General features: G+C 45.3%; 1 protein-coding gene across 1 annotated transcript in view; it reads right to left on the reverse strand.

The window, feature by feature from the left end:
* Positions 1-9822: 9822 nt before the first annotated feature.
* The window catches only part of CWF19L1 (CWF19 like cell cycle control factor 1), a 29637-nt gene continuing 14132 nt past the window's right edge, over positions 9823-25327 (reverse strand). Inside the window, exons 5-14 of the mRNA XM_044281055.1 lie at positions 24401-24615; positions 22673-22791; positions 22020-22104; positions 20501-20644; positions 20001-20106; positions 19242-19321; positions 15741-15950; positions 13881-14000; positions 13561-13658; positions 9823-12731 (exon numbers count right to left, since the gene is read on the reverse strand). Of these exons, the coding sequence (XP_044136990.1) occupies positions 12587-12731; positions 13561-13658; positions 13881-14000; positions 15741-15950; positions 19242-19321; positions 20001-20106; positions 20501-20644; positions 22020-22104; positions 22673-22791; positions 24401-24615 (1322 nt within the window). The 3' untranslated portion in view covers positions 9823-12586. The remainder of the gene's footprint in view (positions 12732-13560; positions 13659-13880; positions 14001-15740; positions 15951-19241; positions 19322-20000; positions 20107-20500; positions 20645-22019; positions 22105-22672; positions 22792-24400; positions 24616-25327) is intronic.

A 25327-nucleotide genomic window follows, 5' to 3' on the forward strand; every position in this document is an offset into this window, starting at 1 on the left:
AACCTGATCCGAGTGGTCGGAAACAGGCATGACTTCCTTCGGTTGAGAATCCAGCCGAAGCGAGTGAGCGTGCTCATCGTAATCCGAAGGCTGTCTGCGCATTGCGGCGCTGACGGGGCTTTGACTAAGATGTCGTCCAGGTATGGGAGAAGGGTAATGCCCCTGGACCGCAGAATCCCCAGAAGGGGTGCCAGAACCTTCGTGAACACCCGCGGGGCCGTCGCCAGACCGAATGGCAGCGCGACGAATTGGAAGTGATCCGACTGGATGGCAAATCGGAGGAAACGTTGGTGCATGGTAGCAATAGGTATGTGGAGATAGGCATCTTGTACGTCCAAAGACGCCATGTGCTCCCCCTGCACCAACGAGGCTACAACGGAACGAAGGGATTCCATTCTGAACCTCTGAACCCGTAGATAGCGATTCAGAAGTTTGAGGTCCAGCACCGGTCTCACATCGCCCTCCTTCTTGGGGACCACAAACAGGTTGGAATAAAAACCTGTGAACCGCTCTTCTGGAGGTACCGGAGAAATAACCCCCCGCAGAAGTAAGGACTGGACGGCGTTCAAGAAAGCCGCGGCCCGGACGGGATCCCTGGGAGGCTGGGAAGGGAAGAAACGGTTGGGGGGAAGGGACCTGAATTCTATTTTGTAGCCCGAGGAAACTACCTCGAGCGCCCATGCGTCCGGAATGTGGGCGTGCCAAATGTCCTGGAACAGGAGAAGACGCCCCCCCACCTGAGAAGGTGGGGACAAACCTTCATGCGGAAGGCTGCTTACCTGGCGCTGTGCGAGGTTGCTGGGCACGTGGACGCCAAGCCTGCTGGGGCTTAAAGGATGGGCCCTTCCGCCGATCCTGGTTGGGTGGTCCCGCCGCGGAGGTGGGGACTGAACGGGTGCCCGAGAAACGGCGAAAGGACTGGAAGCGTGAGGACGCAGGTCTGGACTGAAAAGGCCGCTTCGCTTTGGGTTGGGGCAGATGGGTGCTTTTGCCACCCGTAGCTTCTGAGATTATGACATCCAGTTTCGGCCCGAAAAGCCGAGCCCCAGAAAACGGAAGCTTTAGGAGAGAGCGTTTAGAGGAAGAATCAGCCTTCCAGGCCTTGAGCCATAACTCCCTGCGTACCGAGGTGGTGAGAGCTGAGGCACGAGCGACCATCGATCCAGCATCCAGTGCCGCTTCACAGATATATTTTCCCGCATGTGAAATTTGGAGCGCAGACAACTCGAGCTCAGCAGGCGGGAGGTTGGACAAAATGTCCTGGCTTAACCGGATGGACCACTCCGAAACCGCCTTGGCTACCCAGGCGGACGCGAAAATCGGATGCAGCGCCGAACCGCTCGCCGTAAAGATTGACTTGGAGAGCGACTCTACGCGACGATCCACCGGGTCCTGGAGTGACGAACCATCCGCTACCGGAATGGTCGTAGATTTTGCCAGTCGAGCCACCGGCGGATCCACCTTCGGCGGGGAGGACCACAGTTCCACTGTCTCGCGTGGAAAGGGGTAGAGAAGGTCCAGGCGCTTTGGGATAGCAAAACGCAAACCTGGCTGGTCCCAAGCCTTGTTAACCACAATAGAAAAATCCTCGTGCAACGGGAAAGCCTTAGGAGTCTGTTTCGCACGCAGAAACGACACCCCTTGTTGGCTAGTGGAGGGAAGATCCTCCTGAACCCGGAAGGTGTCCCTTATTGCCGAAATCAGGCTATCCACCATGGAAGCAATCTGAGAAGAGTGCTCCAGATCCATATCCGCATCGGAATCCCCGAGCTCACCCTCTGACAGTGCGTCGCCTAGCAGGGAGGACGCCTGTGACTGGGATCCAGGAGCAGGGGGGGATGCAGAGGCGTCAGAGGAGGAACGGTTACCTGCTCTGGGGCGCTTACTAGGAGGTCTGCCTCTGGTTTGCGTGCAATGCGGTTGCGCGGATTGCACCGGTGGCGATTTATCTACCAAACGACCCAACAGAGAAAGGGTGGAATGGGAAACCTTAGAGAGGTCCTCCACTGCCCGAGACAGGGACCTTGCCCAGTCTGGTTCCCCCTGAACAGGGCGATCTAAGGCTTCTGTGGGCTGCAGTGTTCTAGGGGGATTGCTCTGCGCAGGCTTCTGACAAGCCGAGCACAGTGAGAGTGACTGGCCCCGAGGGAATTTGGCTGAACACACTGAGCAGGCATAGTGAGTGGTCACACAGGTTGCCTGAGGGGGGTCAGTGGCCGGGTCAGACATGGTTTGATATCCTGCTGAACGGGGTATCTATCTCCTACCAGAGTGGAGCGGGAGCCAAGGTCCTGTGTCCACCACGCTGCGCTGGGAGGAAGAGGAAGTTTCAGCAGGGCGGGAGAATAAGCCACGCCCCCTGACAGCCCGGGAGCGGCAGGATAACGAAGAAGGCCGCAAGCGCCGCCCACCCCTGTGCACGTGACCGCAGCCGCGGCCAGCGTGCCTAAAGTCCCCGATAACATGGCTGCCCAGAAGGGGCCGCTTCGCTGCAGCAGAGGGGAAGAACCCGACACCGCCGTGCGGCCGCGAAGGTCCCGGCGCGCCGCGAATAGCGCATCTGCCCTGCGCAGTGCCGTCTGCGACCGCACGGAAAGACGCTGCCGTGCGCTATGCAGCGGCGAAGAACGGAGGGAGACGGAGCGGATAGGTCCGCGAAGGTGCCGGCGGAACGCACAGGGTGCGGGGGCGCGGGCGGGCGGCCAGGCGGGCGGGGGGGGGGGGGGGGGGCCGCTCAGGGGCACTGGTGCCGTGCAGTACGGCATGCTGTTATACCGCGAGTGGGGGCCTGGGATGAGTCACTTACCTATCTTCATCTGTAGACTTCACCCTCAGTTGTAACACCAGCAGGACCACCCTACGACCGCTGGCACCAGGCAACAGGGGTCCGGGCAGAAGAGGGCTGAAGAAAGGGTAGTCCTGTAGCTGGGGGGAAGCAGGGGAGCGAGGCTGCCCTGGTCCGCTTTTTCTTCTTGGGGCGGCAAGGCGGTGAACGAGGTACACCGGCCCGCCTCCCGGGGATGCAGGGACGCAAGCGACCCTGGACCCCCCATCCGGATTCTGGAAAAATAAAAAATAAAATAATCAAAGTGCCACCCTGCAAAGCAGGGAGGTCTGCCTCCTACGACACTAAGCTAAAAACTGATATGCTCTCTCCAGGCTGGAGGGGGTATAGCCTGCAGGGGAGGAGCAAACAGCTTTCAGCCTAGTGTCGCCTCCTAGTGGCAGCAGCAAGCTATACCCATGGTCCTGTGTCCCCCAATGATATGAGCGAGAAACCATGTTTTAAACTTGAATAAACAAGCTCAAAAAGGAATCTGGTAAATGCCGCAAGTTTATTTCTTCTATACATTTCTCTGCCCAAGCCTCCAATCTATCCAGATCGATCTGTAGCAGTGTACTGCCCTCTTCTGTGTCAATTACTTTACACACAGTTTAGTGTAATCTGCAAAAATTCTTATTTTACTTTAACATATTATAGAATAGGGCCCAATACTCACCCCTGATGTATTAGTGACCCAATCTGAATGTGTACCGATAATAGCCACCCTCTGTTTTCTATCACTGAGCCAGTTACTCACCCACCTACAGACATTTTCTCCAAGCATTCTCATTTTATATACTAACCTTTTATGTGGTACAGTGTCAAATGCTATGGAGAAGTCCAGATAAACGACATCCATTGATTCGCCGCTGTCAAGTCTAGAACTTACCTCCTCATAGAAACTGATTAACCACATCAGCCCCCCTAGCTTAAACCCCCTTAATGACCAGACCACTTTTTACAATTCTGCACTACACTACTTTCACCGTTTATTGCTTGGTCATACTTACCACCCAAATGAATTTTACCTCCTTTTCTTCTCACTAATAGAGCTTTCATTTGGTGGTATTTCATTGCTGCTGACATTTTTACTTTTTTTATATCAAATTTGACCGAAATTTTTGCAAAAAAATAACATTTTTCACTTTCTGTTGTAATTTTTTTTAAATAAAACTACATTTCTATATAAAAAAAAATTATCTAAATTTGTTGTTCTACATGTCTTTGATTTAAAAAAAATTGCAATAAGTGTATATTTATTGGTTTGGGTAAAAGTTATAGCGTTTACAAACATTGGTGCAAAAAAATTAATTTACGCACTTAGACTTTCTGAGTACCCGTCATGTTTCCTGAGGTTCTATAATGCCCAGACAGTAGAAACACCCCACAAATGACCCCATTTCGGAAAGTAGACACCCTAAGGTATTTGCTGATGGGCATAGTGAGTTCATGGAAGTTTTTATTTTTTGTCACAAGTCAGCGGAAAATTATTTTATTTTTATTTTTTTTCTTACAAAGTCTCATATTCCACTAACTTGTGACAAAAAATAAAATTTTACATGAACTCGCCATACCCCTCAAGGAATACCTTGGGGTGTCTTCTTTCCAAAATGGGGTCACATGTGGGGTATTTATACTGCCCTTGCATTTTAGGGGCCCTAAAGCGTGAGAAGAATATGGAATCCAAATGTCTAAAAATGCCCTCCTAAAAGGTACTCATTGGAATTTGGGCCCCTTTGCGCACCTAGGCTGCAAAAGTGTCACACATGTGGTATCGCCGTACTCAGAAGAAGTAGGGCAATGTGTTTTGGGGTGCATTTTTACATATACTCATGCTGGGTGAGAAAAATATCTCTGTAAAAGACAACTTTTCCCATTTGTTTTATACAAAGTTGTCATTTTAGAGATATTTCTCTCACCCAGCATGGGTATATGTAAAAATACACTCCAAACCACATTGTCCTACTTCTCCTGAGTGCGGCGATACCACATGTGTGACACTTTTTTGCAGCCAAGATGCGCAAAGGGACCCAAATTCCAATGAGTACCTTTATGATTTCAGAGGGCATTTTTACGCACGAATTTGGATTCCGTGAGGGGTATAGTGAGTTCATGTAAGATTTTATTTTTTGTCACAAGTTAGTGGAATATGAGACTTTGTAAGAAAATACCAAAAAAAATAAAAATACAAAAATAATCAATTTCTGCTAACTTGTGCAAAAATAAATAAATAAATCTTCTATGAACTCGCCATGCCCCTCAAAAGTGATCTTTATAGCGCTGCAGTGTTTTTGCAGTGATCATAAAAAAATTCTGTCACTGCAGTGGGGCGGACTGAACGCAAGTGTGCGCACAAGATCAGGCCTGATCGGGCGAACACTGCGTTTTTTGTAGAGCCTATAGAACATGTCCTATTCTTGTCCGCAATTGTGGACAAGAAAAGGCATTTTCTATATAGTTCTGGCAATGTGCGGATCCGCAAAATGCAGAAAGCATATTGCCGGTGTCCGTGTTTTGCGGATCCGCAAAACACATACGGACGTCTGAATGGAGCCTTACAGGGGGGTGATCAGGGAGTCTATATGGGGTGATCAGGGGTTAATAAGTGACAGGGGGGGTGGGGTGTAGTGTAGTGTGGTGATTGGTGCTACTTACAGAGCTGCCTGTGTCCTCTGGTGGTCGATCCAAGCAAAAGGGACCACCAGAGGACCAGGTATATTAGACACTGTTAACAAAACAGTGTCTAATACCTTTTTGGGGTTAAAAAAATAAATAAAAAAAAATATAAAAAAATTGCATCTACAGCCTGCCAGAGAATGATCACTGCTGGCAGGCTGTAGATCAACTTCTCAGCTTAGCGTTACTGTGAACACACACACTTTCAAGCGAAATCTCGCACCAATGCGTCCAAGAGGAATAACCCGGCCGGCCGGCCGCAGGACGCATCCCTGCGTTAGGCGGTCGGGAGATGGTTAAATTAGTTTGATATGACCAATCCCTCATGAAGCCATGTTGATATGGTTTTTTTTGCTCATTTTCATTGAGGTGCTCCAAGATAGCATCTCTTAGAAAACCTTCAAACATTTTACCCACAACAGATGTTAAACTTACCGGCCTATAGCTTCCGGGCTCTTTTTTTGACCCATTTTTGAAAATGGGCAACACATTTACTATGCGCCAATCCTGTGGAACACTCCCTGTCAGTATAGAGTCCTTTAATATCAGAAATAAGGGTCTTTAACCTACAAAAGAGTTAGAGGATCCCAGCGCTGCCGTCCTCGGGAACCACAAGATTGAATTTTGTCGCTACTGGGTAGACTGCCAGTATCCTGTATAATATACATATATAAATAGTTCAAAACGTGAACCAGCACTGACTAATTGAACAATCAAACAATACTGTATTATTATAAGGCACACTAAAATAAACTTGCCTTTCAAGCTGTAGGGAGAGTCTTTTTTTCTTTGATCTCCTCCAAAGAGATATATAGGAACTGATCCAAAAATGTTGGCTTCTTCTAACCTCAACGTGCGACTCCAACCAGTAGCACGCACGTTCAGGAAGAAGCTACTCTGTAACAAAAAAAAACACGGGTATTTAGTGTGATGTCACACGCTCTATGGGTGCCTCCTGAGTCCACACTTCCTCCAACGTGTTTCGGAATACTCAGATTCCTTCATCAGGGATACGTGCAGTTGATGGCGTTTAGGATTTTGTAGACGTCCGTCTCCTTAGCAATCAGCTCAATTGAGGAGATAAATATCATTTTTTGCTTCACATGGACCTTTTATCCTTATTTCTCTATATAGGGATATATCTGGTCCCTCCCTCTATAAAAGCATGCATTTTCTTTCTAAAAAACAGCTATAACAATCCAGAATAAACTAATTCCTAGCAAAAAAGAAAAAGATGTTCTTCCTCATTTGCTTAGTTCTGCCCATGCACGTATTTACTGGAAAGCAAACAGCTCTATTTCCTGGTTAAGTCCCGAAGGTGCGAGGCTATCTAGGTTGTAGATCCACCTGCTTTCAAATCTGGATATAAATTCAATATAATCTTCCCCCCCTCCAATCTGGTTTTATTTGTTTGATTGCCCCAAAACTAGATCCCTTAAAGGTCCCTCCCATGTTTTTCACTATAATGGTGTGAGTGAGTGGCCAAACTTTTTATTTTTACTTCTTATATGTTCATTAATTCTTATTTTCACCGGTCGCTTTGTACTCCCGACATATAGCTTTTCACAGAAGTCTGATATAGTAGATGACTCACCTTAACTGTCAAATAAGTGGACTCTTAATTTTGTAGCTTTTTTTGTTCTTTATTTCAAAGATGGGATTTTTTTTTTGTGCCTTATAACATAGTATTGGTCAGCGCAGGTTTTTGAACTATTTATATAGAAATAGGGGTCTGCCTATGACATTACTTAATTATCTTAGGATACGGGGGTGTATGCCATCTGGTCCTGACGATTTGTCTATTTTAAGCCACTGCATTTCTTTAGGACCATTGCCATCATTATGGTTTATAGAGTTTGACATAATCAGGACTGATTGGAAAGTTCCAGGGTGTGTAGTGACCAACCTCACCGACTAGGTATAACACTAGTTGTCAATATATTCACACATTTCCAGAGGCAATAACAGCGGCAGTACACAGGCCCATATTTATTAATGTGTCTGCACCTAGAATTTGTCTAAAGTGGCAAAACGTTGTTGAAAGGCTACTTTCACACTTGCGTTCGGAGCGGATCCGTCTGGTATCTGCACAGACGGATCTGCACCTATAATGCATCCGTTGCATTTTTTTGTTCATGATAGTGCAAACAGATCTGTTTTGACTTTATATTGAAAGTCAATGGGGGACGGATCAGTTTGAAAATTGAGCCATACTGTGTCAACTTCAAATGGATCCGTCCCCATTGACTTACATTGGAAGTCTGGACGGATCCATTTGCCTCCGCACGGCCAGGCGGACATCTGAATGCTGCAAGCAGCGTTCGGGTGTCCGCCTGCTGAGCGGAGGCCAAACGGTGCCAGACTGATGCATTCTGAGCGGATCCGTCTCCACTCAGAATGCATTGGGGCTGTACGGATCCGTTCGGGGCCGCTTGCGAGAGCCTTCAAGCGGAACTGACAAGCGGAGCCCCGAACGCAAGTGTGAAAAGTAGCCCAACTATGGTTTCAACACTTTTATGACTTCTTTGATAAAAGGGTGGGGTTTAGTGGAAATGAGAGTGGCCTAAGATGCACCATTTTGTGCCACAATTCTAGTTTAAAATTCAGTCTCTTAGTAAGCCAAACAATAGTTGGTACAGGGTCAGAGAAAAATGTCCATCCCGGAACCACATTTATCACCCAGCCTGAACACCTATGATAAATCTGGTGCAGGTGTAGACAGCCTGTCTTAACACCATCTATAGGAATTGTAAATCTGGGTCACAGAGGTCTAAGAATTTCATGCCAATTATAAAAAATAAAATAGGAGAGGCTTTTATTCTTGGTACAAGATAAGAAAGAATGATCGGAATAAACCCAAAATGTAGAAAGTTGGGAATAAGCTTCATTCCACAAATTCCATTCTAAAGGGCAGAAATACAGTCATGTTGGAGAATAAAAGAACAATGCAGCTAGTCAGCGTGGAGAGGAAATGCCCTTTAAGCAGGAAAAGAAAAAAAAAAAAAGTTGATAATGTCTAATGAATGACATGTACTGTACACTACATCCAGGAACATATTAAGAGCCAACCAGAGGGTTGAAAATCATCAAATTAGTATGGAAAATAGGTAACATGCTTAAAAATTACCTATAGACTTGGGCCTGGGCTACACTTGCCCGTTCTGACCCAGCACTGAAGGGGTCATAGCATTATATTGATTTATGATGCTATGTAACCCTTACATTTCTGGAATGTATGACAGCTTTATGTCAGTGTTATACAATATATTCCATTCCTCTAACGGTTACATAGCATCATAAATCAATACAATGCTATGACCCAGTCAGTGCTGGAGGTCAGGACAGGTGCTCCCTGACATACGCTGCAAGTCCAATGAGTGGAACTTGCTCATATGAAAGGGGCCTTTTTAGAATCCCTGTTTCATGGCCATAACAAATCAATCAATTGATAGGTGCTAGTTTAACGATACTTCTAATCAGCTGATGGGTACTATATATGAACGATCATTATTAGGATTGTTCTTCTCCCATCAGGTACACTACAGGTAAAACCGATACACAGGACCTCACCCAATATCCCTGTGTCATGCACCCACCATCCTCTCAGAACCTACATTAGGTAATGGTATGACACAGTAATTGGCTATGTCTGGTACTGTAGTTCCCATTAATGTGTGCAGCTATACCTGACAACCCATTGAAAAGAGACCCAATAAAAAAAAAAATAAAAAAAATAAAAAAAATAAAACACACAACAACAGACACACACCTTTTCAAGACAACCCACAAGGCATCGTATTAAAACAATCCACTTTTATTTACATACACAGCAGAAAACAATTTATTTCACTCGTTATCAAAATTAAATGTACAAATGGATCTCGCATTATTGCCTGAAAATAGAAATCCGTATGTCCACGGAGGTTCAGCTAGAGGAAACCGACATACGGAAAGAGGGAACAGTCTTGTAAAACATGACCCTCTGGTTTTAAAATGGATTTCCACCAAAAAAGTAACATTGGCCATATATTAACAAAAGCAGCATTTACAGCGATAGGAAGAGGTTTGGTAAGTTTCATTTATGTACAGAGATACTGGTATTTTCCACAATAGAAAACTACAGCATTGGTGGGATTACACCAAATTATTGCATCCCAGTCTACAGAAGCGCCCCCAGAGTTGAGGAATAGCTGGATTCCGATTTGTCCCTATGTAAACCCCCAAAAAAAATTCTGTACAGTACAAAATATCTGAGGGGGATTTCTGTGATTATATAGACTGGGTTAGAAAGAGTACGTTTAGTGCGCCAAAGGTTTTTTCTCTTTCACTGGACACTGATATTATGGGATATTTTAAGACTGTATAGCTGTAATCTTTGTATGTACAGGTCCACAATACAGTGCCCACAGCTTGTTATTGGCATTTACTGTGCCCTCAGTTTCAGTGGTAACATTCTATCCCGCACCGTATTACAAAGGTATTCTCTTCTGGGGAGAATACGGAGCTATGAAGGTAACATGGAGAGCTTAGTGGTCCATAACAGAGACCTGTAATGGGACTCCATGTGCTGCCATAATCATGGACCCTTTGGTAGTTATGGAGATTTCACGTCCAAGCAGTATGGATGCGGCCTATAGATCCTAGATGCAGGGCAAGGGAACAGCACTTTAGTGCTGCCCTTTTACGTTATCCTAAAGCCCCTAATGTCCTTATGCCATATCAGGTCACGTAGATGTCAAAGAGGGGAGTTTGCCGTTTGTGGCCCCCCCCCCCCCCATCAATAGACCAAAGAGTTACTTAACCCATGAAGGGCCCATCTGGTCCTGGCATAACACGAATGGCCTTTTGCGCGTCACATAATACAGCAATACTACTACGGTATCTCTGTAAGGGAAATGGGGGTGCAGTTGGCCGCTTTTCAGCATTAATAAGTAAATGTCTCCATTATATCACATTATCAGCTGCCATATCAGGTCTAAGTGATTGGACTATAGGGGTTGTTGAATCCTTCAGTCAGCACCCTCAGCTATTTTCAGAAGTGGTATTAAAGTAAATGGAGAGCGCAACTCACGCAAAGCCAACTCATCATCCCTTCTAGAGACCGCAGCGGGTCCCAGAGGTTGTACCCATACATATTCGACATTTATGGCATATCATTTACATGTGGCAGATTTCATTTTAGCTTTTTCCCCCAATTGTGGAGGAACCAACAAAAAAAAACCACTACAATCAGTTATATCTGGAGCCTAACATGTACATTCATAAATAAATTGACAACTGGGTGGTCTCTGAATCTGAGCCACTCCATTTCTCTTCAATGCATGTGAACAGTGTCACAATTCATGGTACTTACACCATCTCCCAAAAAGCACTCTTCACACAGCAGCTGGCACCCAGGAGGCGAGGGGCACACTGCAGGGGAAGCAGTAGCTACACTCAAGGTCTCTTCTGCTTACTCTGCTGTGTATATCTGGAGATGCCTGAAGTAAAGGGGGAGTGAAAAGAGCTGAAAGATAAAATATGTGGCTAGATAAAAAAAAGGCAGGCTCATGCATACCTCTAACTAGTATCCTGTTCCTCTACAATCATCTGCGTGAAGCCCAGTTTCTATGCAGCGTAGTGACAGTGACCGCAAATCCTCTAGATTAGCAACCCACAGCTGCAGTGCAAATCCCAGCTTCTTCTGCCCCAAAAAATTGCTATACGTATATTAAAGCTCACTGTTAGGGTCCATTCACACGTCCGTAGTGTATTGCGAATCTGAAATACACCGGGCCGGCATCCCGCCCTAGAACTGCCTATTCTTGTCCACAATTGCGAACAAGAATAGGACATGTTCTATTTTTTTGCTAAGCTGCCCGGAAATTTGGGGCCGTGCTCCAGAAATGCAGATGTGGAGAGCACATAGTGTGCTCTCCGCATCTCTTCCGGCCCCATAGAGAATAAATGGGTCCGCACCCGTTCCCGATATTGCAGAACCGATGCAGACCCATTTGCGGACATGTGAATGGACCCTAATGAGTCCAAATGCGGACTGAAGGCAGCATGACTTCTGGATCTGGTTTAAAGCCTATATTCATCACTGGTGGGAATTAAAGTGCTTCATGCTACTTATCTTGGGCTGATAAAATAACTTTTCCCCAGTTGGTCATTATTAAACATTTTCAAGCTTGTTTTCTACAGCCTTCAGTTTTACTGCATCTGCAGGTTGTTCCTTCTCCTCAAACTGATAAGAATTTAAATGAGTGTTTATGAGCTGTCAGGATTGAAGGGATAAAGGTTACAGAGCAGTCAATACACGAGGCTGGAGAAGACCAATTATTTTTTTTACAAAGACCAGCTGGAAAATTATTTTACCCCAAGATAAACAGAATGCCAAAAAAGCACCCCCAACAAGTGTTTATAGCCTTTAAATCTCATGACATCATGCTGATGGGGCCTTTGGCGCTTTCCGCACTGACTGAATAGAGTTCGAACGGCTCAGCATTATGCCCCTTTAACAACGGGATGGCTTTTACTGCCCAGTTTTAATGTATTCATTAAATTAACATATATGGCATGGCAGTTAACGGAGCCAATTTTAGGGGGACAGGGACACCTACAAAAAAATAAAAATACAATTCTGATCTATGATCAGGACAAAAAGTAATAATGGTATGGCGTCAGCTTTACCCACTTGTGAATATGACAGAGGCTCATAAAAAGGTCCTCAAGCTTGCTGGGCAAGACCTATAGATAAATGAGCGGTTGCCTATTAACAGATGGCAAACATTGGGCAACTACACTGTACCTCCATGCTACAAGGAAGAACATCATAATTACCCAAACAGAAGCCACTGGTTCCCGATGCTGGCGATTTATTAGTTTTGCTCTAATTGTATCGTTCTGTAAAAGGAACCAAATATAAAGGGAGGAAATGAGTGGTTGGAGGGTATTTCATATATAATAATTTAAGGGGTCCGTGGGAAGTGGCAAAAGATCATTCAACTAAATCCCACATACCTCTGTTTTATGATAAATACAGTTTTACATTTATAAACCGTCCCACTGATGACAAAAAAATATATAAAAAACCACCACAAAAGTTCAGTCTTGTAATGAGAAGTCAAAGGGTTCAAAGTCTTTTCTGAAGGACTTGGCAAGGCTCTCCTCCTCATCATGGCTCACTGTACAAGCCTTCCAGTCCGCTCTGGTTGGCATTTTCAAGATGGCTCCACTGGCCAATACTTCTCTGTAATTAATAGACAACACACACATCGTGGGTCACTTACAAAATCGGCGCACATAGATTCTTATATTTTAAAGTGGCCTGCCACCTATACTGGTAAAAGGCAGACAACTGAGAACACAGACAGTAAACAGAAGAAATAGGGAAATTTGTCCAAACAATTAAAACTGGCTAAGTTGCCCCCATAGAAGTTATGAAAAATAAAAGGTGGATTCTAATTGGTTGATATGGGCAGTTAGGCCAGTTTTCCTTTACACCAGTTTTGGCTACTTTCACACTAGCGTTCGTCGGTCCGCTCGTGAGCTCCGTTTGAAGGGGCTCACGGGCGGACCCGAACGCAGCCGTCCAGCCCTGATGCAGTCTGAATGGAGCGGATCCGCTCAGACTGCATCAGTCTGGCGGCGTTCAGCCTCCGCTCGCCTCCGCACGGACAGGCGGACAGCTGAACGCTGCTTGCAGCATTCGGGTGTCCGCCTGGCCGTGCGGATCCGTCCAGACTTACAATGTAAGTCAATGGGGACGGATCCGTTTGAAGATGCCACAATGTGGCTCAATCTTCAAGCGGATCCGTCCCCCATTGACTTTACATTGAAAGTCTGGACGGATCCGTCCGAGGCTATTTTCACACTTAGCTTTTTTTTTGCCATTTTAATGCAGACGGATCCGTTCTGAACGGAGCCTCCGTCTGCATTATTATGAGCGGATCCGTTCAGAACGGATCCGCCCGAACGCTAGTGTGAAAGTAGCCTTTGATGAATCTCCCCCATAGACTTTATATTTAGCCCTCTTTTAATGTGAGCTTCCTAATCTACAGATTATTGTAGGAGCCTACCTTCCAAACTGCAACGGAAAGTTCTTTATGATCCTGTGAAAAAGTTTTTCTCCGTTATCCAATTCGACATAAAAATATGGGGTTCCAGGCTGTACAATCTAAAAAAAAAGGCAAAAAAAAACTGATGGAGCCACAGAGATTTATAATGAAATTACAGGAGTTGCCTCCTGAAGACAAGAGCCCATCTACAGGCTCAGCTATTAATTTAAATGGTTGGCATGCAATTCTACATTTCACCAGCAGACGACGCTGTAAGTAAAACGTAAGGCTGGCCTGTCACCAGAAGACAACCACACAAACGCGAGGACATCATAACTTACCTGCTTGATGTCGGTGTGTTCCGGGATTTCCAGCAGCTCTATGTTCTGCTCCTGAGCTTGAGAAATAAAGGTCTCTTTAATGTCTTCTGTAGTGCAACTGCTTAAAGGTACAGGAACCACCTGGTTAAGAAATTCATTAATATACTGAAAAAAGTGCAATGCTTTAGAATGAAGTAAAAACCACAAACTGTGGCAACTTATTCTATGTTAAAGGGATTTTCTTGGATCAGAAAAGCGATGGCCTGTCCTGCTTGGCGGCGCTGGTGCAATATTCTGCACTGCTGCTACTAAGTGGACAGATCAATGACTGGGCCGCACACCGAGTACAGAAAGTCAGATCCCACTGATCAGCTGAAATCCTAAGGATAGGCCATCCATATTCTGAAACAGAAACCCCTTTAAGAAACAAGAATACACCTCCATTATAAAAGTAACCCCTATAGAATAGAGAGCTCTCCAATAGAACTGTATACGGATGTCCTATCCAGTATAAAAATCATGGAAAACCCCTTTAAGGAACTCTCCTAAAGGGATATGGAATTATACCTAGGGCAAGGTCTATAGCAACATATAACTCAAACCATGAACTGTACAAGCACAAAACAGAAGTAAACAATTAAATGACTGCAAAAGAAAGCTGTGAGGTTACAGTTTCTTTAAGAGGAAAGTCATCACTGGGAGCGTTCGTCCCTCAGACCAGTCATATCATCATGCAAGACAGGAGAACCTGACTTTACAGACTTAAACTAATGAGATATAATGAGCTGTCAGTAAAAGCAGTACCAGAGAGGGCATACATCTGGAAATGACCTCTTCAGACTCCGCCACTCTTATTATCTATGTGATGTTATCAGACTAATCCACAATTTAAACAGATGAGCCTCTGCGATAACATCACAACTTTGGAATATTTTAGGTATTTTGTGTTTTCTTCTTCCCAGGAATCTATTAGGCCTCATGCACACGGCCGTTGGGTCTGCAATTCCGGAGATGTGGAACTGAGTCACGGAAGCACTATGGAGTGCTTCCGTGGTGTTTCTTTCCGTTGTTCCGCACAAATATAAAAGGTAATTTTTTTTTGCAGACAGACCACAGATCCATTCGCGTTGAATGGATTCGGCCCGCTGCACAGATGTTGTCTGTGCATTGGGGACTGCAATTGCGGTTCCAATGCACGGAACTTCCGCACAACGGTCGTGTGCATGAGGCCTCATAAGTATTGCTTAGATAAATCCGATTAATAGTGCATCCCTGAATTACTGCCAAGTGGCTCCACTCCCCCTTTCTGTTGTCAACACCATGCCCATCCAGCTCTCAGCTGAATCACTATCAGTTTGCTAAGGACACACAACCCTTCGTTGCCTTTCACAACCATTGTTTCAGGTCGCTACCCTCAAGGCAGACTGGTCACTGAATTGACAAAGGAAGAAAAGAACCTAAACTAGGTGGTGAGGTTATATATTGTGCCTGCTATCCAGCTGAAAAGGACATTTGGGAAGGGTCTATAAGTAGTCAGTCCCCTACATTCATTGTTCCCAGCAATTTTCATTGGCTGATGGGGCTTTCCATCACAATGCCCCCACTAAACTTTCTTTCCAGCTCTAAGCAATCAGGGTACACCTCTCACTGAGCCACAAAGGGTTAATGTGAGCTTGGAATTGTTCTAATAAGCCTACGTAGTAAAAGCTGAGCAACACATGGGTGTGATCTTCTTATACACCTCTGCCTGAACTTCAAAAGGCAAGTCATACAATGGTCATGTGAAGCCCATCATGTTATCTAGCTTAGCCCTAGTAAAGGCAGTCTGTACACTACTGGTGAATCGGTACAGAAATACCAAAAGAAAACTATGGCACTCACTTGCAACTGAAGGTGCTGACTCCTGTAGTTCCTCTCAAACATCACATATCTCTTCCCCTTTGACTTGTAGAACCTCTTCAGTGAAGCTTTGTATTTCTCACATTCTTCAACCACCTCAGAAGAGAGGTCCACCATGGCCTGGTAGTGCCCGATGGGCAGAATGAGAACGTGGTCTGACGTCAGGCCCCCCTTAGCAAGAGCGACATAGCACTGGAAGGAAAATGAACTTCATGTCAAAGGTGCAGTAGTTACCAATACTTTGCAGATCCCCAAACCCTGTTATTGTAAAAGTGTTCTCTAATATATTTAGTGATGAGTGAATCAATTTGTGCAAATCGAATTCATCCAATAATCGGCCTGCTTAGAGCAGCGAGGGTCTAGCCTCAGAAACCTCATCATTTCTGTGGCTCTGTTGCTACTACCTAAGCAACACAGATGACAACTATGCATGCGCTGGTACACTTCCAGGTGTAACCAGCCGGCAACTATGCAGCTCAGGTAGCAGTAGCAGAGAATCTGCACTTGTGCCAGTAATCGGAGCAACAGCACAGGCGTAAGATTCACAGGGTCAGGCGAGATGGAGACTCCTGGGAAGCTGGGCCAGTCCCTCGCTGCTAAAGCAGGCTGACTTTTGAAGAAATCTGTGCCCTCACCACCAATCTTTTTTTAGCAGTTGATGCTCTGCATTTCTTATACAAAGTTCCAAGTCTCCAGAACAAGACAGCGGTAAATAAAAAAATAGGCATGCGCAGTCTGCATCTGTGCTGCTCAAGTAGCAGCAGCATCTCTGCACTTGCGCCGCTAATGAGAGCAAAAGTGCAGGCGCGAGATTCACAGGATCAGGCCATATGTCTGGCCCTGTCAATCAAAGGGGAGGGGGAAGTCTCCTGAGCAGCAGGGCCAACCCCTCGCTGCTAAAGCAGGCTGATTTTTGAAAATAAATAAATATATATATAATTTTTTTTTTTTTTTTTAAATGTTTACACAAATACAGTGGAGGAGTTTAAGCATGCATGGGATAGGCATAAGGCCATCCTTCATATAAGATAGGGCCAGGGGCTATCCATAGTATTCAGTATATTGGGCAGACTAGGTGGGCCAAATGGTTCTTATCTGCCGACACATTCTAGGTTTCTATGTACAGTTTAGCTAAATAGACATTTTTTCAGAGGGTGGGAAAAAATAAATAAATAAATCAATCTAGTATCATTCTTGTGATTTTTATTTTTAAAATATTGCCATAGACAGGGCCTTATATGCAAATACACAAGATGAAAGGGCTTTTTCAGACCTCCGGCATTTATTCCCATAGGAATGTATTAGTGCCAGATCCGGCATTTAAAATACCGGATCCATCCTCCTGGTCTGCGCAGACCGAAAGAAAGGTGAAAATAATAAATGCCGGATGACACCGGAAAGACGGATCCAGCATTTCAATGCATTTTTATGACTGATCAGTCTTACAAATGTCAGTTGGCATACGTTTTGCCAGATCACTCTGCTGCAAGTGTGAAAGTAGCCTTAGGGCCGTTTCACACGAGCGGATGCTGTCACTGTGATTTCGTAGTAAAGAGATCACAGAGAGGCACAGAGCATTATCAGTCATGTTAATACTCCGTGCCTCTGCAGTCTGCATCGGGTCTTGGCACTCTTTCACGGAGCGGATGCCACGCACGGCATCCGCTCGTGTGAAACAGCCCTTAGTCATCAACCTCTGATGGTGTGGGCACAGCTGCTCAGGACCATGACGTTTAAGAACCTTGATGTACTATTATGTCAATGGGCAGGAAGGGGTTAAAAAGGTAACATCTGATAGATTTCCTCGAAAAACATGCACAAATGGTAAGTATACTTTAAATCCTCATCACAAAAAACACCACTTTAAAGCAGACCTGTGCAATAAACAAGTGTGACGTCAGGTAGTCATGGCAAATCTTCCAGTCCTCTGAATACACGGCACAAGCCAGGACCATGTTACTGTGGATACAATTATCATGAGATCCATACAGGAAGAGTCCTAACAGGAGTGCAGGTTTCCGAAGTTCTTAGACAATTCTTTCCTCCATGTTTGGGCTATTTTACATTAAAGGGCTATTGTTTATCGAGCCATTGAGTACCAGGTGCAGGGCCTAGCATGGCTTCTTCGAATCCGCGAGTCATGCTTGGCCCATACAGGCTCTGCACGAAGTATAACACCATCATTCTCCTGGAGTGACCCTTTAAAGGAAAGATCCACCTCCGAAACTATTTTTTTCCTTAAAAAGGGTTGTCCACCAGTGCTGTGCTTCATTTCAGAACCTTCAGCGCGCCAGGACCTGCAGTCATGAGCATACTTACCTGGGTTCCAGCTCCATCTCTCCCACTCATGCGCCGCTGGTCCTGGTGTACCTGCATCAAGATCCTGTTTGACTCTGGTCACTTGACCACCGCAGCCAGTTATTGACAGGCAGAGAGGCGGCCGGCCAAAATCTAAAGCACACCCCCATTATAGTAAATAGGGCTGGAGCGGACTTCTGGTGGAGCTGTGGGCTAGCGTTAGCACGGATCCGGCAAGCTGTTCCCCTGCTACTAATAGTGTGAAAGTAGCCCAAGTATGAATCTTCTGTTTCAGGGGGCAGGCTGCGGACACTTGCTTAAAAATCTTAATTACTCGAAAACCCCTTTTAAAGTTGTTGAATTACACTGTCTGGATAAGGCCTCTTTCACACTTGCGTTCTCCGGATCCGGCGTGTACTCCACTTGCCGGAATTACACGCCGGATCCGGAAAAACGCAAGTGTACTGAAAGCATTTGAAGACGGATCCGTCTTCAAAATGCTTTCAGTGTTACTATGGCAGCCAGGACGCTATTAAAGTCCTGGTTGCCATAGTAGGAGCGGGGGGAGCGGTATACTTACAGTCCGCACGGCTCCCGGGGCGCTCCAGAGTGACGTCAGAGCGCCCCATGCGCATGGATGCGGTGCCATGCGATCACGTGATCCATGCGCTTGGGGCGCCCTGACATCACTCTAGAGCGCCCCGGGAGCCGCACGGACTGTAAGTATGCTGCTCCCCCGCTCCCCTTTACCATGGCTGCCTGGACTTTAGCGTCCCGGCAGCCATGGTAACCACTCTAAAAAAGCTAAACGTCGGATCCAGCAATGCGCCGAAACGACGTTTAGCTTAAAGCCGGATCCGGATCAATGCCTTTCAATGGGCATTAATTCCGGATCCGGCCTTGCGGCAAGTCTTCAGGATTTTTGGCCGGAGCAAAAAGCGCAGCATGCTGCGGTATTTTCTCCGGCCAAAAAACGTTCCGTTCCGGAACTGAAGACATCCTGAACGGATTTCACTCCATTCAGAATGCATTAGGATAAAACTGATCAGGATTCTTCCGGCATAGAGCCCCGACGACGGAACTCTATGCCGGAAGAAAAGAACGCAAGTGTGAAAGAGCCCTAAGCCGTTAACGCACTGATGCTGGCGCCATCTAGTGTAGAAATTTGTAACCTCTCATACTTACATGTTCCCCAATGCTGACCACCAGGTGCTTTTCCACTTCAAGACTGGCAAGACAAAACCAGCAGGGTCCAGTTGGCTGAGCTATTAGACAGAAGGTTATGTTAATAAAAGGTTTTTCAGCTAGCATACAGTTAAATAGTGTAGTTATATTTAGAGCTTTGCGGGTAGTCACTGGAAACCTAGTCATGTGTCCCATAAATCAGTGGGAGAGTGTACTGCGTTCTTGTGAAAGGATGAGCCCTCCCAGAATGAAAATTTCACCAGAGCAAGAAGTGTTTCTGGGAGATTTTAGCTCTGAAGCCTGCAGAATAGTGTGTGCAGCTGTGGAGTAAAATACTGGCTAATTTTCCCATTTATACACACCTGCAAACAGCTGGGGGGAAAAGTCAGCGAAAAAAAAAGTTATAGATGCTGAATTGCAAAATAAAAAAGTAGCTGGTTTGGAAACAGGCTGCGCCATGCAATTTCCATAACTCCCATAGAAGTGAAGTCTGTGACTGTACTGCGCAGTTGCCACAGCTGCCATCCGCTGTGGGAGTTACGGACATAGATTGCTTAGCTGCTTCTATAACCGCAGCCACCTCTGGCCACAGGCGAGGTATTATGACCACGTGGGAATTCCCCTTCGAATAGCCAACAGGTCTGGCCATCATAGGGTTAACCACTACATTTATTGTCAAAGTTACTATATACAGTGTGTAAAGCTATATTCAGGGGTGTATCACTCCATGCTCCCATAAGTGGAAACCCAGTCACTCACGGTGCTTCTTTGGCTGTTTTGCCATTTGTCCGCCCCTCCCGCCCGGATGACGTTTCTTTCCTTGCTGCCTACTCAAGTCGAAGAAAAACTGCTGAGAGGCCTCCTCCTGTGGAGATTTAAGAAATGAAGTCATTAGTGGGCATCTGCAACAAGGAGACTAAGCCACATTACACTAATCAGTAAATTAGGCAAATGTCTGAAACATTAAATCTGTAAGGTCATAAGGGAAGCCGTCTGAATAGTTGGATGTGGCGTCACTACACATCACAGTCCGAAGTTAATTAGAACTGCTTGGCAATTAAGTAAAGATTAATGAAAACACTAAGCAGAGTCATAAAGAGGCTCAGAGCCTAGTGGAGATGTTCAGAGTGCTGCCATCTAGTGGTGACACAAAGTATGACACAAGCTTACAGACTGTTGTCTAGGTCGAGAGTCCCCCTTTAAGCTTCAACCTTTGGAGGGGGAGATCCATTTTTACACATAACACCAGCTCATTTTACCTCCTCTAAGGCTTTACTTCCTGAAGTTTTCTTGGTATCTCTCCCAGATTTCCTAAAGGGGTTTTCGGTGACATCCAGTGGCTGCTTCACAAGCTCCGCTGAATCCATCAGACTAATTGGCACAATGCTGAATGCATAGATATACTGTGAAATGAAATAAAGGGAAGGGGGGGCTTAGCTTTACCGTTACTAAATGCAGAAGAAAACTTATCAGTAAGTCCCTGTTTGACTCCCTCCCATATTTGACATAGAACATATACTCTGAAGGGGAACCACAGACAGGTGAATGGTTTTTTCGAGATTTTATGACCTAGTTGCTAAAAAAAACATGCCAGTAGAGGAGACGGGACCTCTTTAACCCCTTCCCGCAGAGCTCTGTACATGTACTCGCGAGCGGGCACCATTGGCGCTGGTTGTCTGCTGTTTTAAACTGGGGGTAAAATAGGGGGTATTAATGCTGGAGGCCTTGTATGAGGCATTTATATTACAGGGGAATATTTAGGACATTATCTTTAGGGACACTATACAGGGATTATTACCTGGAGCACAATATATGGCTGTATTATTATTACTGGGGGGATTTTAGCAGGCATTATTATTACTGTGGGGCACGTTAGTGGGAATGATAATTGCTGGAAGCACTATAGGGACATTATTTCTACTGGGGTCACTTTTTTTTCAGCTGTATAGTATTTAGGGGCATTGGGGAGCACAATGGGCACAAGACTGGAAGAAACAGCAGGATGGGGAGTTTGTGTTGAAAATTTGGGGAAGCTTATGGGAAAAAAAATAAATAAATAAGAAAGTCTAACAAACTCTGCAAAGACGAGATGTGGCTAAAATAATTTGTCATGGCAGTCTGGGTCAAACTGAGGAGATAAGGAAAGAGAACGTCTACATGACAGGAGAAGTCACTGGATGTAAGAGGTATGTGGTACTGAATTCTCCTATAGGTTTACTAGTGCTGGCAGGAAGTATGCTGTAGGTAGAGCTGGCTCACTACGGTGGCCTGCATCTCACCTCCTCCAAGTCTTTTTTTTTTAATTTTTTTTATTATAATTATATGCATTTTAAATTTGCCGACTAAAAATGTAATTTGGCTCCTAAGATATATATTTTTTTTGTCTGGAGCACTGAACACTATAGGCTTCCATGGTGCTGTAAATCCGGTTGTGAGGAACCAGAAGAAGTCTGGATATGGTGTCTGAGGATGGCCTAAAGAAATAAGGGACCATAAGAGGAATGAATTCAGGATCTGACTACCTAGGGTTTATAGTCTATAACAGGGCTGGCAAACCTGCGGCTCTCCAGCTGTTGCAGAACTACAACTCCCAGTATGCCCAGTCTGCCAACAGCTATCAGCCTACAGCAGGGCATGGAGTTAATTGTAGTTTTACAACAGCTGGAGAGCCGCAGGTTGGCCAGCCCTGGTCTATAACCATGGAGAAACTGGTGCTGCAGATATAAAAACAGACATTTTTTAAATCAATATTTGCAAGATTGCTTCACCTTATTTTACCTTTTTCTTACCAGGATTACCAACACTTGCCAACGCTATAAACCGGCTGACATGCTGTGCATTTTCTTGCAAGACCACATGGTTTCTGTATTTAAAAAAAATTAAAAAAAGGTAATACACGTGTCCCAATACCAAAAAGTTTATAGCAAATAACATTATGTAGAGAAAGTTACTACAAGTCACTTACTAATGTATTGTCATTCGCTATATTGCCTCCTTTACTGGCTGGATTCATTTTTCCATCACATTATACACTGCTTGTTTCCATGGTTACAGACCACCCTGCAATCAATCAGCTGTGGCTGTGCTTGCACAATATAGGAAAAAAGCACCATCATATGTGAACTCCCATGGCCCCAGCCACCCGAGAGGCTGGCGCTTTTTCTTATAGTGTGCAAGCACAGCCACAGCTGATGGATTGCGGGGTGGTCGTAACCATGGAAATGAGCAGTGTATAATGTGATTGAAAAATTAATCCAGCCAGCAAAGGAGGCAATATGGATAATAATAATACATTAGTAAGTGGCTTGTATTAACTTTCTCTACATGATAAATGCCACCTGCCACCTGCTAAAAATGATCTCAATCAACGAGGTATCTGTCAGATGAGGGAAGCCACACGCTAAGATTTAATATTAAGAGTCCTTACCTACCTGTATGGAAGCCGCTCGTAGTTTTCTCCTTGCAGTGCAGAGAACTGATACCGTGGCTTTAAGCTAGCAGCAAGATTAGCTACCAACGCAGATCCGCAGGTTTTCACGTCTATGTCAGTCTGAGGACAAGGAGTAATGCATGAGTAACTTATAAAAATAAAAAAAATTCTCTTAGGCCTCATGCACACGACCGTATGTATTTTGCGGTCGGCAAAAAAAAAGGAACAGCTGGCCCCTATAGCACAACAATAATAGAACATGTTCTGTTTTTTTTTACGGAATGCACACGGAGTAACTTCCGTTTGTTTGTTTTTTCGGCGGACCCATTGAAATGAATGGTTCCATATACGGTCCGCAAAAAAACGGGACGGACATGGAAAGAAAATAAGTTTCTGTGCTTGAGGCCTTAGTCATATTCTTAGACTTGTCCACTGGGTGCAGTAGTACAATAGCTAATGTGGGAAAAGTACAAAATCATCCATACACTATTTAGGGAACATGGAAATACATAGGGGACCTCCCTCCCTCTGCCTTACACAGTTGTTAGTTCATATGAATGTGTGCAATGTATCATCTCTACATCAAATGCTGCAATGGCAATGTATGGGGACACAAAGATTCCCCTGGAGATCTCAGCTGATCACCAGGGCAGATTCTTTCGAGGGTGTAGGTATCTAGATGGGACAACCACTCTAAAGCAAAAAGTAGAATAAGCTTAAAACCAGTCACATTGTAGGGATACTTACCAAACTAAATGCACCAGCAATCTGGTTTGAATTGCACCACAAAAATGGTATTTTAGGAGTTTGACAAGGAGGCGAGATGGGATATTAAAATTGCAACAAAATGTTGACACAATGTAAGCTAGCCACTAGGTGGTGTAGTAGACCAAAGTGCCTAAAATGCACCAGGTTTTCATTCAGCATAAGGCTACATACACACCAATGTTGTTTGTTTCCGTTCCATTTTTGGGGGGGGGGGGGGGGGGGGGGGGGATAGGATGCGGACCCATTCATTTCAATAGGTCCGCAAAAAATGCAGACAGCACACCGTCATGCTCCGATGCTCTCCTTTGCCCTGCGCTAAATCGCGCAGGGCAAAGGCATTTTTCTGAGTTCCGGTGACGTACCGGGGCTCTCTATGGGGCTGACAGGCAGCCCGGTGACGTCACCGGCACTGATGGGCGGGATTTGGCTCTGCCCTAGCCAGTAAAACGGCTAGGGCAGAGCTAAAGCCCGCCCTTCAGAGCCGGTGACGTCACCGAACACACTGCTGGGCGGAAGTTACCGCCCGGCAGTGTGTTATTGAAAACACAAGAGCCTGTGCCCTGCGCGATCTAGCGCAGGGCACGGGAGCGCATCGGAGCATGAGATGCTCCGATGCTAGCCTCAGGGTGGCTGCCGGGGTGAAAATCGGCCTAAAAAGATCAATATTGGTCGATCCCCATTTGTTACAATGCATCCGCAAAATAAAACTGAACGAATGGCATACGGATGTCATTTTTAGCAGATCTGCAAAACACATACCTTTGTGTGCATGTAGCCTAAACCACAGTGATATCCGGCAGACCTAAATACCTGTCCCATTGTGATGTCCTTTCCGCCAACAATAAGATGGAGATGCAGGAGCGTTTACAACTTAAACCACTATTCCAATAATGTGGATATAAACTGTGCTTAGATTAACTGAAGAATAAAAAAAAATAAAAAAATAAGTCAAGCTACACACCGGAGCGTTGCCATAATTCCACACATCTTTGGGCCAGGGAGACGTCAGCAATATATCTACACCTCTGAATTTTGAGTTTGCGGTAAGAGACATCTTCAATGACATGACTTCCTTTGCAACAAAGCAGTAGGCAGGAGCAGGCTCGCTGGAGGAATCTATGCCACTTAGATAGGCGATCTGGAGGCCAGATGCCCCAGTAAATACTCCTTTACGACCTGCAAATGGACATACAACCAGTTAAAGAAACTAATCAATGCTAAGAACTCTCTTTTGAAGCTGGAACCAGGAATTCAATAAGATATGGCAGCCATCGAGTAGTCATTTAGTCACACGGTCACCAAGGTTTGACAAGACATACACAGGAACTATTAGACTTTACACTGAATTCAATCAATGGAGTGGAAGATACACTGACAAGCCATAACATTAGCACCACCTGCCTAATATTGCGACCCACCAAAACAGCTCTGGTCTGTTGGGGCATGGGCTCCACAGGTGTCAGGTGTCCTGTGGCATCTGGCGTAAGAGGTTAGCAGCAAGATGGGGCCTCAATGGATTGGATTTGTTTTTCCAGTACATCCCACAGATGTTCACATTGGGATTTGTGAACTTTAGAGGCCAAACCTTGTACACCTTCACTACTTTGTCATGTTCCGCAAAGCATTCCTGAACACTTTTGCAGTGTGGTTGGGCACATTATCATGTTGAAAAAGGCTATTAGGGAACACCACTGCCATGAAGGTTTGTACTTTGTCCACAAAAATGTTACGTAGATGGCATGTGTCAAAGGAACATCCACATGAATGTGAGGACCCAAGGTTTCCCAGCAGAAAACTGCTCACAGCATTATGCCTTATTCACACAGTGTTTGGTCAGTGATTTCCATCAGTGATTTTGAGCCAAAACCAGGAGTCGATCTAAACACAG

This window comes from Bufo gargarizans, chromosome 2 (assembly GCF_014858855.1).
Source record: "Bufo gargarizans isolate SCDJY-AF-19 chromosome 2, ASM1485885v1, whole genome shotgun sequence".
Classification (NCBI taxonomy): domain Eukaryota; kingdom Metazoa; phylum Chordata; class Amphibia; order Anura; family Bufonidae; genus Bufo; species Bufo gargarizans.